Below are 15,911 nucleotides of genomic sequence, written 5' to 3'. Positions count from 1 at the left end.
AAGTCACCTTGGATTACATAAGTGCTCATTCATAATCCTTATACTTAGCCTTGATTTTTGCTAACACAGAATGTTTTTATACTTTGTCCAAAAGTTTTCAAAATCACTGGCCATTTCTTCTGGTAAACCCAGTTCTGAGAAACTTGAATGTAAATGTTTTGATTTTAGAAATGCATTTTGGAAAAGGTTGGGCCGTTTGGATCTCTTAAAGGGTTTGCCCAAGGGAACAGGAGAGTTCTTTCCTTGGAATTTTTCTCACAAGTTATTTTGACCGAAGCCAGTGTTTTGTGACTCTTCCAAATTTCAGGGTGACTTGCATTGCAGGAGCGATGTTACGGTCATCATTCAGTTTTGGGCCCAGAAAAATTAATGGTGAGAAACTGACATGATGAGTTTCACCTTCCAGAATTCTTTCCACTGAGATTTTCAATTACCCTCTTGTGCTGTCTGAAAGGTTAATTTGAAAACTAGTACCATATCTAATTTGTGTTAGGAGCACATGACTTCTAAAGGACAAATCTATATAAATGATTACCCTTGGCGGAAAACTACATGTAAGCGGTTTATCCTTGTTGTTTAAAGAACATCCCTTTCGGCTCTCCTGTTAGGCCTTAAGGGTCTGTGCATATTGTATGGTGTGATTTGCATGTGTGTTCCCAGTGGTTTTATTAATGACATATGCTCTACATTGAAACAGTCTTTTGTTTTATTTTTGTTTTTGTTTTTTGTTTTTTCTTTTGAGACAGAGTCTTGCTCTGTCACCCAGGCTGGAGTGCAGTGGCGTGATCTCAGCTCACTGCAACCTCTGCCTCCCGGGTCCAAGCGATTCTCCTGCCTCAGCCTCCTGAGTAGCTGGGATTACAGGCACCCACCACCATGCCCGGCTAATTTTTGTATTTTTAGTAGAGACGGATATCACCATGTTGGCCATGCTGGTCTCGAATTCCTGACCCCGTGATCTGCCCGCCTCAGCCTCCCTAAGTGCTGAGATTACAGGCATGAGCCACCACACCCAGCCAAAACAGTTTTAAGGTTTAATTTTTTTTCTTTCTCGTCTTCACCCCACACTTCTCGCCTTTGCCTACTTGGTGCCTCATTCTGGGTCCATCTTTCTACTCCCCTCGTCTCTAGGTCTGTAGGTCTTTTCTTTTTCTTTTTCTTTTATTTTTTTTAATTTTTGAGATGGAGTCTTGCCCTGTTACCCAGGCTAGAGTGCAGTGGCGCGATCTCGGCTCACTGCAACCTCTGCCTCCCAGGTTCAAGCGATTCTCCTGCCTCAGCCTGCTGAGTAGCTGGGACTTTAGGCCCGCACCACCACACCCAGCTAATTTTTATATTTTGAGTAGAGACAGGATTTCACCATGTTGACCAGGCTGGTTTTGAACTCCTGACCTCAGGTGATCCACCCACCTTGGCCTCCCAAAGTTTTGGGATTACAGGTGTGAGCCACCTTGCCTGGCCAGGTCTTTTTTTGCCAATCTCTCTTCACTGTGCATCTTCCCTGTGTGGTTAATACTCTTCCATCCTCACTGCCTGTCTATTCTTTTCAGAGTTCTAAAGTTCACTTTTATTCCATTGCCTGCTCTTTAGGAGTACCAGGCTCAAGTGGAAGAAATGAGGTTAATGATGAATCAGTTGGAAGAGGACCTTGTCTCAGCAAGAAGACGGAGTGATCTCTACGAATCTGAGCTGAGAGAGTCTCGGCTCGCTGCTGAAGAATTCAAGCGGAAAGCGACAGAATGTCAGCATAAACTGTTGAAGGTAGTCAGCCACCCTCCAGGAGGGTGCTTTTTGGGTAAAATCATACATGATCTTAGCAAGAAAAAGGAGAACCTAGTTTAATGAGAAACAACCTAGTTTGAGAAATAGTAGAATACCTTGGAAAACCCTTGGTCTTTATTTACAGAAGATAACATTCTTATTTACTATTATTATCTTGGTCACAGAGACCAAGTAGTCTACACGAGTTTTAGGTTGTTGAGATTTCCCAATATGTTGTATCTTTTTAATTACAGGCTAAGGATCAAGGGAAGCCTGAAGTGGGAGAATATGCGAAACTGGAGAAGGTATACTTTCCATGATTGGTTTTGCTATTAGTATTTTGGGTAGATAACATTTTTCATGTTGTTATCAGTGGCCCATCATTGATGAAGAGTATTCTTAATGAATAGAGACCTCTCTTCGAGGCTTATTTTGATAGTCCACCTTTGGGTGACAACATTTAGCTATGGCTCTAAAAGAGGTAAAAGGCAGCTCATTTTTGTCATGCCTGCCCACAGCAACAAACCCAGACACTTAGTAAAACATACATGAAAATTGTTATTGTCTTAAAGCACTGAGCGACTTTCTCTTTTTGCCATTTGTATGTTGCTGGTCCTACGTACATCGTCAACATGGAGCTTTGCACTGGGACAAAGTCTTCCCTGAGAGGCCACTGTTCTTCCTCTTTGTTAGTAGGTTCTGGAAACCCAAAGAAAAAGACCCCATAGAAACCTCAAGAGAATAGGACTGCAATAAATGTAGCAAGATGTTAATGCTGATTTGCCTTTTGCTTTATTTCCTGGAATTTTAATTATAGATCAATGCTGAGCAGCAGCTCAAAATTCAGGAGCTCCAAGAGAAACTGGAGAAGGTAAGCCCGAGGTGATTTTTCAGGAACTTACCCCCCCACCCCACCTCCTTTCCAAACGTCTTTCTTTGCCTTGTCCCAGAGCACGAAAGATGAAAGAAACAGAATTAGTCACCCAGCACTGAGGAAAATGAAGGGGGAGTGAGCGATTACCTGAAAATATCAGAGTTCTGAATATAGTTTTTCCTTTTGAGACATGTCAGCAGTGTTTATTTTTAAAAACCAAGCTGTGTGAGACTCTCAAGTAAAAGTTCTAATTATACTACGACAGAACCCAAGAGGCCTGCATCTCTCACCTCAGGGGGCCTGGCACCTCATTTATGCACATTTGTAAGAGAAGCAGTTCCCCACCCAGACTGCTTTCCGCCAGCAGGAGGCCTGCCCTGCAGAAGACTGGAGGAGCCTTGGGGTTGTCACGTGATTGGGAAGGGGCGTGAGTTTGGTTTATAGCATCCTGCAAAGTTTGTGCTAATGGCCCTCCTTTTATTTAATTGTTTAATTATTTAAGTAAAAAAATTTTTTTTGAGACGGAGTCTTGCTCTGTTGCCCAGGCTGGAGTGCAGTGGTACGATCTTGGCTCACTGCAACCTCTGCCTCCCGGGTTCAAGGGATCCTCCTGCCTCAGCCCCCAGAATAGCTGGGATTACAGGCATGCACCACCACATCCTGCTAATTTTTGTATTTTTACTAGACACAGGGTTTCACCATGTTGGTCAGGCTGGTCTCGAACTCCTGACCTCAGGTGATCACGTGCCTTGGCCTCCCAAAGTGCTGGGATTATAGGCACCAGCCACTGCACCTGGCCAACTTATTTAACTTTTTTGAGACAGGGTCTCACTCTGTCACCCAGGTTGGAGTGCAGGGCATGATCATGGCTCACTGCAGCCTTGACTTCACAGGCTCAGGTGATCCTCCCACCTATGCCTCCAGAGTAGCTGGGACCACAGGTGTGCACCACTATGCTCAGCTGATTTTCTGTATTTTCTGTAGAGATGGGATTTTGCCATGGTGCCTAGGCTGGTCTGAAACACCTGGACTCAAGTGATCCACCTGCCATTGCTTCCCAAGATGCTGGGATTACAGGCATGAACCACTGTACCTGACCATTTTATCTTGTTTTTAAAATTTTTATTAATTTTTCCCCTAGCTTCATTAAGGTATAGTTGGCAAATAATAATTGCATAAACTTATGGTATGCAATGTGATGTATACACACACACACACACACACACACACACACACACACACTGTGAAGTGATTAAGTCAAGCCAGCTGACAGATCCATCACCTCACATTCTTCTTATGTTTTTTGTGGTGAGAACATTTAAGAGCAATTTTCAAGCCCTTCCTTTAGTTGAACACTGGAAATGCTTAATGGAAGGGCCAGAATGAATGTGGCTGTGGAACATACCTTTGGCATTGAGAATGTTTGTGAATGTGTTTGCTGGCTTGGTTTAATAGAGCTCCTCCTCCTCCTCCTTTTTTAAAATTGTGGTAAAAAACCCACATAACGTTAAATTACCATCTTAACCATTTTTAAGTGTACAGTTCAGTTGTGCTAAGTTTATTACCATTATGGGCAGTGGATCTCTGGAACGTTTTTGTCTTGTTACACTGAAACTCTATAACCACCAAATATGAATTCCTCTCATCCCCCCTACCTTTCTACTTTCTGTTTCTATGATTTTGACTACTTTATGTACCTCATATAACTGGAATCATACAGTGTTTGTCCTTTTTTGATTGGCTTATTTCATTTAGCATAATGTCCTAAAGTTGCATTCATGTGGTAGCATGTATCAGAATTTCCTTTCTTCTTAAGGTGGAATCATATTCTAGTTTATAGATATACTGCTTTTTGCTTATCCACTGTTTGCCCCCTGCTTCCTTATTCTTGAGCTCTCTAATAAAAGCCCTCATGGCCCTCTTTAGCCAGAAGCTTGTGAGAGGATGCACGTCTCCATCTAGAACTGTGCTCTCCAATCAAAGTGTGAGGGAGCCACAAATATTACTCACAGATGTAATTTAAAATTTTCCAGTAGCCACATTTAAAAACAGCAAAAACAGGCCAGGCCTGGTGGTTCACGCCTATAATCCCAGCACTTTGGGAGGCTGAGGCGGGCAGATCACCTGAGGTCAGGAGTTCGAGACCAGCCTGACCAACATGGTGAAACCCTGTCTCTACTAAAAATACAAAATTAGCTGGACGTGGTGGCGCATGCCTGTAATCCTAGCTACTTGGGAGGCTGAGGCAGGAGAATCACTTGAACCTCAGGAGGCGGAGGTTGCGGCGAGCCGAGATTGCGCCATTGTACTCCAGCCTGGGCAACAAGAGCAAAACTCTGTCTCAAAAAAAAAAAAACCAAAACAAACAAACAATAAAAACAGCAAAAACAGGCGAAGTCATTTGAATGATATATTTGTTTTTAACCCAGTGTATCTCAATATTTCCCATAGAAAAATTAACAAATGAGATAATTAAAATAAGGAGAAAATTAATGCTTCAAGGCAAATACATTGATATCTGGGTAGATCAGTCCATTTAGATCTTTCTATTTCCATTCACTATCTTGCATCGAATCGAAGATGATAATGATTTTCAGATACACCATTATCTTACATACCCCAAGAAAGAAAAATGCATCAATTTTAATTGTAGGATGCATTTCAAATTCAGTGATGTTAAAAAATGTGCACCTTAGAATAATGAAATACAGAATTAAATGATTGTGTGTTTGTTTTGACAAATGGTAAACTCAGTATTACCTGCTTTTTTTATTTAGGACACTGTATCTTTTTTTTTTTTTTTTTAGATGATACTTTAAGTTCTGGGATACATGTGCAGAATGTACTGTCACCATCTTTTTACATGAATAAATTTGGCCACTTATCTCCTTTTCCTCCTCTCTTCCTAGGCTGTAAAAGCCAGCACCGAGGCCACCGAGCTGCTGCAGAATATCCGCCAGGCAAAGGAGCGAGCCGAGAGGGAGCTGGAGAAGCTGCAGAACCGAGAGGATTCTTCTGAAGGCATTAGAAAGAAGCTGGTGGAAGCCGAGGTGAGCAGGGAACCTCCAGCCCAGGCCCCAGTGGCCTCGGCCTTTGGCTGTGCCCAAGGAAAGAAACTGCCAGACCATCCCTTGCTTATGTTTGACCAAGCTGCTTTCCCTTCTGAAGATCCCTTTGAAACCTGAGAGGCTGGGAATCATTTCCTCCCAGGGGAAAGATTTGTCAGAGCAGCTTCAAGTAGAAAGATGTCTTCATAGAAGCTTTTTCTTTCTGTTTATTTTCCTCTGACCTACTCACTAATCTGGGACAATTTTTATTTTTATAGGTTAACCGAAGCTCCATCACTGGGTTTTTCTTTCTCTTCCCTCTGTTTTTTCCTCGTCTTTCCCCTCCGTGATATTAATAGCATATTAATTTTCAAGACTTCACCTATTACTTGCGTGTCAATGACTCTCAGATCTATATTTTTGGGCCTCTTCTCTACTTTAAATTCTTTGTTGTTGTTGTTGTTGTTGTTGAAATCATTTGTATAATTTTACCAGAACCACATGAGTGCCTTTTCATTGTAAAAAACTTAGTACAGAAGAATACAGGATAAAAAGCGATTCTTCGCCTTTACTCATATCTGCCTCCTCTGCCCCTTGGTGTTTGTCCCACAGAAGGGGCATGCCATAGTTGATTTCACCCTCCTCCTATTGCTGGGTCTTTTGCTTTTCCCTGTTACATTCTTGGTGTGAACCTCCTGGTACATGTCTCTTTCGGGCCATCCTCACCCACATTTGTCTGCATATCCCCCAGCTCCTCTACATTCCAACTGAGTGTCTGAATGGTGCATCAGATTTAAAATGAACTCAGTCTCTTCCCCTGCAAGCTTGGTTTCCCTTCTCACTTTCCTCATGCCAGGCAGGGCCACCATCATTCATCTGGTCATTCCAGGCTTCAAACCTTTGTGTCCTTTCCTTTTCTCTGGACCCCGCTATTCAGTGAGTCCCTCCGTCCTATAAATGCAACCATACATCTCCTGTTCATCTCCTGCTTCCCATTTCTGTAGCCTTCCTTGTAGTCTAAGCCCTCCCCTCTTAGCTGAGCAAATCTAATAATTTCTCGGCCATCTGCATCCAGCTTCTCCTTCCTTCCAGCTAGTTCCCACAGTGAAAGATTCATGGACCTCAAGAACCAGATTTCTCAGAATTCCCTGCCCCATCCCAAACCTTTCAGGGTTCCATAATGCCCAGGTGTACCCCTGAGTCTGGTACCTGAAACCCTCAACCTTTGACCTTTCTGCTTTTCACCTGCCCTTCCCCTGAACACGTGCTGTGCTGTAGCCATTCCAGGCTTCACTTGGGGCCCAAACTGGCTCTTGACCACTGCTGTGTTTCTGCTAGTGTGTCTCCTTTCGTCTGAAACATTTCCCCCTCCTCTCCTGTCCTTCCTACTGCAGAACACCATATACCACCCCTCTCCAGAGCTCACACCTCTCTGATGTCTCTGCTCAACTGTCCAATTAAAAGTCCTCTGTCCTGCCTGCAACCTCCTGCGGCACTTTGTACCTCTTTGCTTTATGGTTCTTCCTCATCTTAACCTATATTATGATTATTTATGTTTATCTTATCTCCTCCAAGGGCAGGAATGATGCCATCTTCCTCTGTATTTTCCGTGATGCCTAGCGTGGCACTTTGCAGATAGTAGGTGCTTGGTAAATATTTGAATGAATGAATGCACTCTTGTAACCTACACAACTGAGTACCTGGATTATAGAGTCTTATTTTCTCTACTGTTGCTTCGGGTGCCTGAGGCTTTTCTTCCTGACTCGAGTGTATGCTTCTTGAGGGCTCTTTCCCTCAGTGCAGGTGTTATGCCCATAGCGGTTACTCCATTAAAACTCTCTGATTGATTCATGATCTACAGGAACGTCGCCATTCTCTGGAGAACAAGGTAAAGAGACTAGAGACCATGGAGCGTAGAGAAAACAGACTGAAGGATGACATCCAGACAAAATCCCAACAGATCCAGCAGATGGCTGATAAAATTCTGGTGAGCAGGAATGAAAGTTGCAAAGTTAAAAGATAACAGGTTAGAGGTTGCAAAGGGAAGGGGGTTAGAAGAAGAATTAACCGCCACAATAAGGGAGGTATCTCCAAGTAGATGAATTAAGTGAGGTGGTTTCAGCATATACCACATCGTAGAGTAGTATGAATAACCAAATAACGGACATTTCAGCACTGGTAACAGATCCGTAAATATCATGTTTTTGCTCTTTTTGCTACAGCCTGGCTTTTTTTTTTTTTTTTTTCTAAAGTAGAGCGTGCATCTATCATTTTCAGTACATTTTTATAGGAGTGTTGACATATTTCTATCAGCAGAGCTTTGAATAGCCATCAACTTTGCAATGACAATTTAAAAAGCTGTAGGGATTTAGAACTTTAAGACCGAAATTCAGATTCTTGCTTTTAGAGAAGAAAGCAATTAGTCATACAGAATTGTTTTGCTAGGAGTAGTATTTGTCATAGATCCATGTTCACCCACTCACTTTCTCTGCTACAGTTGGTTATTATTATTATTATTTTTTCAATTTCCTTAGATATAGCAGGTCTTTTTTTAGGGTCTATAGTCATCCTGATTCTGTCTCAGGCTCTGATGACCAAATTAACTTGATCAAGGAAGACTCGGATGGTATTTGCAGATGTGTTGACGTTTTGCCCCTGCCAGGGTGGAAGACAGCACCTCCTTTGAAGGGCTCTCCTTGGACCTCAGTCCCACAGCCAGAAATTTGACATCATGTTTGAGACTCAAGGATGACTTGGAGTCCCTTCCTATCCCACCTGGGGAGAGACTCTGAAGTCATTGGTCATTCCTCTCCACCCTAAGGAGGCAAGGTGGTGAGCAGGGTACTTCATCTCTCTCTCTTCACATCACTTCTGGGAAATGAGTCACCAGCAACTGTTGGAATTCCAGAGTGGCCAACTTATAGGTCTATACTTAATACCAAATCAAACTGTTTACAACTTTACATTTCTGTTTGTGTATATTTATAAATATATGGATGTTCTTGAATCAACAGGTAAAAGAAAAATGGGTTAAATTGTTTTGCTATGACACCCAGTCTTTGTATATATGTCTGCACACAAAGACAGATGTGACTGTTAGTCTGCCCTTTCTGTTCTCTTGTTCCGTCATCAAAGTTTCTCTTGGCTATTGTCAAGTGTTTGAATTTTATCATGAATATAAAATCAGATCCCGCTGAGATCCCACCGCTGCTATCCCTTGCTTGGTATAAACAAAGTGGTTAACTCTCTTGTGGTTGCAAAGTGTTTCTCTGTTTAATGGTGATGTGTTCATTCATTCATTCAACAAATATTTAATGAGCTTCTACTATGTGCCAGGCACTGTTCTAGGAGCTGGAAATTTAGCAGCAAACAACAGTATTTGCATAACAGGACTGAAGAGTTGATCCAATACATCTAGAAAATATCTGTTTAAAAAATGACAACAACAACAAAAAATGCCAAATCAGCAAGAAGTCAGATTTGTAGAAGATCTGCTCTTCCTAAGGTTCACTTACAATTAAAATGGAGGAGTACAGAGTTCTGCATTCTTGGATTACGTGTTATAAACTCCCGTTCACAAATAGACCAGAAATTTGGTCTTAAAGTTGTCAGTGTCAGATACCTGAGTTTTTTTTTTCCATCTAATTTTAGATTCTGATTTCCATTCCTGTGCTATCTTATGAAGACTGAAACTGGGAAAAAAATAAAAAGATGATTATCAAATGATTTCTAACATAAAGGAAAAATAAGCAGATTTCTTTGTCCGAGTGTATCTTGCCACCTGCCGGAGTACCTTTGTGGTTGTGACTTCATTTATTAGAAGGTGCCTTTTGCTCAAGAACCCTGTGCTTAGGCTGCAAAGTATCTAGGACGTGGGCAAAGAGTGGTCCTTAGTACCATTATGTAATGATGATGACTGAGCATAGATCCCCAAATGTCATTGCCTTTAAAATATTTGCTATTCTGATAAGAACTTTCAAAACAGATAATGGTACACTCATTACAGTAGAGTCTTTGGCCTTAATAAAAGAAGTTATTGCAAGAGATCCTTTAGCCAAGTACATACAGAACCTTTTAAAATAGGTTTTTATTAATCCTGTTTATTTTCAACTCTTCAAGATCACATCTGTTGAATTGCGGGAGATCTTGTGCACCTGGTCTTAAGACTGAACTTTAATTGCCCTCAAAGCAAATCCAATGCTTGTAGACTTTAGAATTTCAAAAGCTTAATCACTAACATTTTAAGTGCATGTGAATCTCTAAGTAACTTTTTCACCCCCATTTTATGAACATATCCTATATAATTTCCTCATTCTTCAAAACCCTCATAATTGCTTCCACTTCAAAGAAAAATTTCATAGTAGTATAAAGAGTTGAAAACTTGGAGTAATGACTCGGTATTGGTAATTAACTGATGGGTCCAGATTCATAAGAATTAATATAGATGCAGCTATCTGTACATTTACAGAATGTTTTAGTGAATTGAATGCTGCCTTTTATAAGGTCAGTTTATAAAATATTGGCAAATGAACTGCTATAATTTTCAAGTGAATTACAATTTTGTTTAAAAGCTAGAAACTTGGCCAGGCATGGTGGCTCATGCCTGTAATCCCAGCACTTTGGGAGGCCGAGGCGGGTGGATCACCTGAGGTCAGGAGTTTGAAACCAGCCTGACCAACATGGTGAAACCCTGTCTCTACTAAAAATACAAAAATTAGCCGGGCATGGTGGTGCATGCCTGTAATCCCAGCTACTCGGGAGACTGAAACATATGAGAATTGCTTGAACCCGGGAGGCGAAGGTTGCAGTGAGCCAAGATCGTGTCAGTGCACTCCAGCCTGGGCAACAAGAGCAAAACTCTGTTAAAAAAAAAAAAAAAAAAAAAAAGCTGGACACTTAATAATAAAAGAATTAAGAGAACATTAAATGTAGGCTATTTATATTACTCCAGATTCTCTTCTAATCTTTACTATGTCTGTGTACATTTTTATGTCATTATCAGTGTATTGTATGTTTGTCTTTGTCCCCATTTGCATTGTATCATATGAACATCACGTCACATGCACATCTACAGATAGTTACATACACCACTTGGTGTCAGTTAAAATAATCATTCAAAACTTGAAGTGCTTGGATTGTAACATTAGTTTTCCTTTTTAGCTAGGGTTCTTGAGCAATAATTCTGTTAATGAGGAAAATACAACGTATTTTTTAAAATCATGATCATATATTAAAATGACTTTTCTCATTTAAGCCTGTCATCACAGTGAAAATGGCCTGAGGTTCAAGATAGTGGTCAGGGCTTTGTCCTGTACTAAACTTTCCAATATTACCTTGTTACTCTTATTTCTCTATGCAAAGATGAAGAGCTGCCTTTGTTTGACCTGTCACACTGATGTATTTGTGGTCTCAGGCCTTACAGCCCACCAGCTATGTGTGTATGTGTGTGCGAATACTTGGACTTGGAAAACCCAGGGCCAAGGCACAGTGGTGGTTTCCTTCCCAAGAGCCTTAGGCTAGTAATGGAGGACCAGATGCCTGTTACCTGTGGTACCTGTACCAAAGTCATATTTCCTGTGAATGTCTAATGTGCATTGGCGGTGTCCTGCCATCTGCACACCTGACTGTTTTTTCTTTTGTGTCTAGGAACTTGAAGAGAAACATCGGGAGGCCCAAGTCTCAGCCCAGCACCTAGAAGTGCACCTGAAACAGAAAGAGCAGCACTATGAGGAAAAGATTAAAGTAAAGACATTTTCTGATCTTCCCTGGCCTTCCTCTTATAGTAGCATGTAGCTCCCATCTCCTCCTGGGCCCTTGTGGCCACTTCTTGCTAGACCAAAGTTCTGTTTGGGGTGAATACTGTCCTTATTCCATGGTGGGAGATTTCAGAGAGTTACTTACGTGAAGGATTGGAAATCTGAAGTTCCAAAAAAAACCTATTTTTTTTTTTTTTTAAATGTGGTCATCATTTATCTCAATTTCATCTTTAAAATGATTTTTAAACTAATTGTCGTTTAATCCATGATCATTTCTATAATCCTTTTCTTTTTATAATTTTTAATTTTTGTGGGTACATAGTAGGTGTATATATGTGTGGGGTACATGAGATGTTTTGATACAGGCCTGCAATGTGAAATGTGAAATAAGCACATCATAGAGAATGGGGTAGCCTTTCCCCTCAAGCATTTATCCTTTGAGTTACAAATAATGCAATTACATTCTTTAAGTTATTTTAAAATACACAATTAAGTTACTGTTGACTATAGTCACCCTATTGTACTCTCAAATACATTTTATTCTATTTTTTTGTGGCCATTGACCATCCCCACCTTTCCTACAACCCCTTCTACGCTTCCCAACCTCTGTTAACCATCCTTCTATACTCTATGTCCATGAGTTTAATTAAGTTGATTTTTAGGTCCCATAAATAAGTGAGAATATGGGATATTTGTCCTTCTGTGCCTGACTTATTTCAGTTAATATAATGATCTCCAGTTCCATCCATGTTGTTGCAAATGACTGGATCTCATTCCTTTTTATGGTTGAATAGTACTCCATTGCTGTATCTGTACCACATTTTCTTTCTTTTTTTTTTCCCTTCAGCTTTTAAGTTCTGGGGTACATGTTCAGGATGTGCAGGTTTGTTACACAGGTAAACAACATGTGCCATGGTGACTGGCTACACAGATCAACCCATCACCTAGGTCTTAAGCCCAGCATGCATTAGCTATTCTTCCTATTTTTCTGATGCTCCCCCCACCCCAGCCCCGCCGACAGGGTTTGTGTTGTTCCCTGCCCTGCGTCCGTATACCACATTTTCTTTATCCATTCATCCGCTGATGGACACTTGGGGGGGTCGTTTCCAAATCTTAGCTATTTTAAATAGTACTGCAGCAAACATGGGAGTGCAGATATCTCTTTGATATACTGATTTCCTTTTCTTTCCTTTCCAGCAGTGGGATTGCTGGATCATATGGTAGTTCGATTTTTCTTTGGCTTTTTCTTTAAAATTTTACTTTACCTTTAATTTTTCTGAGGCTTACTGTATTGTGTCCAAATGTGGATTTCTTGGCTAGGTGTGGTGGCTCATGCCTATAATCCTAGCACTTTGGGACTTTGGGAGGCCGAGATGGGAGAATCACTTGAGTCTAGGAATTTAAGACTAGCCTGGGCAACTTGGTGAGACTCCTGTCTCTACAAAAAATACAAAAACTAGCTGGGTGTGGTGGCACGCACCTGTAGTTCCAGCTACTTGGGAGGCTGGGATGGGAGAATTGCTTGAACTTGGGAGGTGGAGGTTGCAGTGAGCTGAGATTGCACCACTTCACTCCAGCCTGGGGGACAGAGTGAGACCCTGTCTCAAAGAACAACAACAAAAAAAAAAAAAAAAAAAAAAGTCAATTTCTTTTTACTTATCTTACTCTGCTTGAGATTTACTGGACTTTAAAATATATATATTATTATTATTATTATTGTTTTTTAGAGACACAGTCTTGCTCAGCGCAGTAGACTCAGGTGATCTTCCCACCTCAGCCACCCAAGTAGCTGGGACCATAGGCAACATGACACCATACCTGGCTATTTAAAAAATATTTTTTTGTAGAGATGGGGCCTCCTAGGCTTTTGAATAGATTCATATCTTTTTATTTACTCTAGAAAGTTAGTGGTCATTATATCTCAAATATTGTCTCTTTCCCTTCTCTCTTTTCTTTTTAAGAATTTGATTGGGGTTGGGTGCGGTGACTCGCGCCTGTAATCCCAGCACTTGGGTGGCAGAGGCGGGTGGATCACCTGAGGTCAGGAGTTCAAGACCAGCCTGGCCAACATGGTAAAATCCCGCTTCTATTGGGTGGCAGAGGCGGGTGGATCACCTGAAGTCAGGAGTTCAAGACCAGCCTGGCCAACATGGTGAAACCCCGCCTCTACTAAAAATACAAAAATAATTATCCAGGTGTGGTGGCGTGCACCTGTAGTCCCAGCTATTTGGGAGGCTGAGACAGGAGAATCTCTTGAACCCAGTGAGGAGAGGTTGCAGTGAGCCGAGATTTCACCCCTGCACTCCAGCCTGGGCGACAGAGTGAGACTCTGTCTCAAAAAAGAAAAAAAAAGAATTTGTTTGGGCATCAGTTAGATCAGCTTCAATTTAGCCTTTTAAAATATTTTCTATTTCTTTGTTTCTTTGTGCTACATTTTGGGTAGGTTCTTCTGACATATTTTCCAATTTGTGAATTCTTTCTTAGCTGTGTCTAATCTGCTGTTCCACTGAGTTTTTTTCTTTTCTTTCTTTTTTTTTTTTTTTTTTTTGAGACAGGATCTCACTCTGTTACCCAGGCTGGAGTGCAGTGGTGCAGTCATAGCTCACTGCAACCTGGGCTTAAGCAATCCTCCCACCTCAGCCTCCTGAGTAGCTGGGACTATAGGTGCATGCCACCATGCCTGGGTAATTTTAAAATTTTCTGTTGAGTTTTAATTTCGGTTGTTATATTTTTTACTTCTAGACATTCTATTTGGGTCATTCCCAAGTTTGCTAGATTATTTAAAACAATCATCTTCTGTTCTGTGCATTCATTTTCAAGCCTAACTTTTCTTTCTTTAAATGTATTGAGCATAGTTATTTTATCATCTGTACCTGACAACTCCACTATGTGAAGTATTTGAAGGTCTGTTTCTGCTCTGTTGTTTCTCTTGGTTCTTTGTCATGGTGACTGTTTTATTTTCCTTGGAGAATTATTAATGGAAATTCTTTGAGGCCTTGGATGAAATGTGTGCCCACCTTGGTGGGTGATCGGGGGCTCTCATTGCTGCCTTTTCTTGACCACTGAGGCTATAAAAACTGAAACTCAAGTTCATTTGTTTCAGTAAATACCTCAGGTTAAACCCTTCTTACTTCTCCCTGCTTCTGTTTTACTTAGTTTTTGGTAATTTCTTACTCTCTTGCCAACTTGTAGGTGCTTTTGGGAAAATGTTTTTTATATTTTATTTAGCATTTTTAATCATTTTCAAGAGAAGGGCTGGCCTGACATGTAGCCCACTATGCTGTTAGAAATGGTTGCCACTCCATCAATTTCCTTTTAAAATCACATCGCATTTTCATTATGATTTGGATCAAGCCTTTAATTCATTCTTATGTTCTTGAGAATCAGATGCTGTTTATTATATCTTGAATATTGTCACTTCCCCTTTCCAACCAGACATTGAAGGGGGATTTCAATTTTTGTGGTGATCTTGTTATTGATTTGGTTGGTATTCTCAAAGAGTTGAGTGGTCCTTTCTCGGAGAATCTAACATGTACATGCTTACACAGCATCATCACCATCACCACCCTGGCATCTTTTACCCCAGTGTTATTTTTGGTTGTTTTTCAGTAAAAGAAATATAGGAGGCCAGGCACGGTGGTTCACATCTGTAATTTCAGCACTTTGAGGGGCCGGTGTGGGCAGATCACTTGAGTCCAGGAATTCGAGACCAGCCTGTGTAACAAAGTGAGACACCCTTCTCATCTTGTCTACAAAAAATACAAAAATTAGCCGGGCAGGTGGTACACACCTGTAGTCCCAGCTACTTGGGAGGCTGAGGTGGGAGGATCGGTTGTGATCAGAAGGTTGAGGCTGCAGTGAGCCACGGAAAGACATATGGGGAAACAACCCAGAAATGACCCCAAAGTATTCTCCTGTGACCCCTAGTACTTCAATTTTTAGAAAATTATGAGAATGTATACAGTAGTCCACTGGCATCTTTGCATGATGAAATCAACCCTTTGTAAAACATATTCTACGATTTGGTGATGATATTGATGTTCCTATCAAAAGCCATATTCTATCTTAAATTGATTTAGATGTCTTTAGTGGAATCTCTTATTTCAAATAAATGTTTTGCTCCCCTTCTCCCCCATACATCTTGTTCATCTTTCTGCCAGTTGAACACTATGAAAGCTAAGAGAGATCCATATGTTCCTTTATTTATCTGTTTATTGTTTTGAGACAGGTTCTTACTCCATCACCCAGGGTAGAGTGCGGTGGCATGATCATAGCTCAGTGGGACTTCGAACTCCTGGGCTCAAGCAATCCTCCCATCTTATCCTCCTGAGTAGCTGGGATTACAGGTGCACAACACCATGCCCAGCTAATTACTATTTTTTATACTTTTTGTAGAAATGGGGTCTTGCTATGTTGCCCAGGCTGGTCTCAGAGTTCTGTCCCTAAGCGATCTCTACCCGTGTCAGCCTCCCA

The 15,911-nt window shown here is 41.1% G+C and overlaps 1 protein-coding gene across 14 annotated transcripts in view; it reads left to right on the top strand.

Moving 5' to 3' along the window:
- The window catches only part of CIT (citron rho-interacting serine/threonine kinase), a 197,790-nt gene that overhangs the window by 104,408 nt on the left and 77,471 nt on the right, over nt 1-15,911 (top strand). For 10 of the 14 annotated variants that reach the window (XM_077955374.1, XM_015152947.3, XM_077955372.1 and 7 more), the window contains 6 exons: nt 1,591-1,761; nt 2,016-2,066; nt 2,579-2,632; nt 5,545-5,685; nt 7,544-7,669; nt 11,329-11,424. In XM_077955374.1, coding sequence (XP_077811500.1) covers nt 1,591-1,761; nt 2,016-2,066; nt 2,579-2,632; nt 5,545-5,685; nt 7,544-7,669; nt 11,329-11,424 — 639 coding nt within the window. The remainder of the gene's footprint in view (nt 1-1,590; nt 1,762-2,015; nt 2,067-2,578; nt 2,633-5,544; nt 5,686-7,543; nt 7,670-11,328; nt 11,425-15,911) is intronic. The other 4 variants (XM_028829964.2, XM_077955375.1, XM_028829963.2 and 1 more) reach the window with 1 other exon arrangement.

Source organism: Macaca mulatta, chromosome 11, assembly GCF_049350105.2.
Source record: "Macaca mulatta isolate MMU2019108-1 chromosome 11, T2T-MMU8v2.0, whole genome shotgun sequence".
Lineage (NCBI taxonomy): Eukaryota > Metazoa > Chordata > Mammalia > Primates > Cercopithecidae > Macaca > Macaca mulatta.
This window is presented reverse-complemented; position numbering and strand designations above follow the sequence as displayed.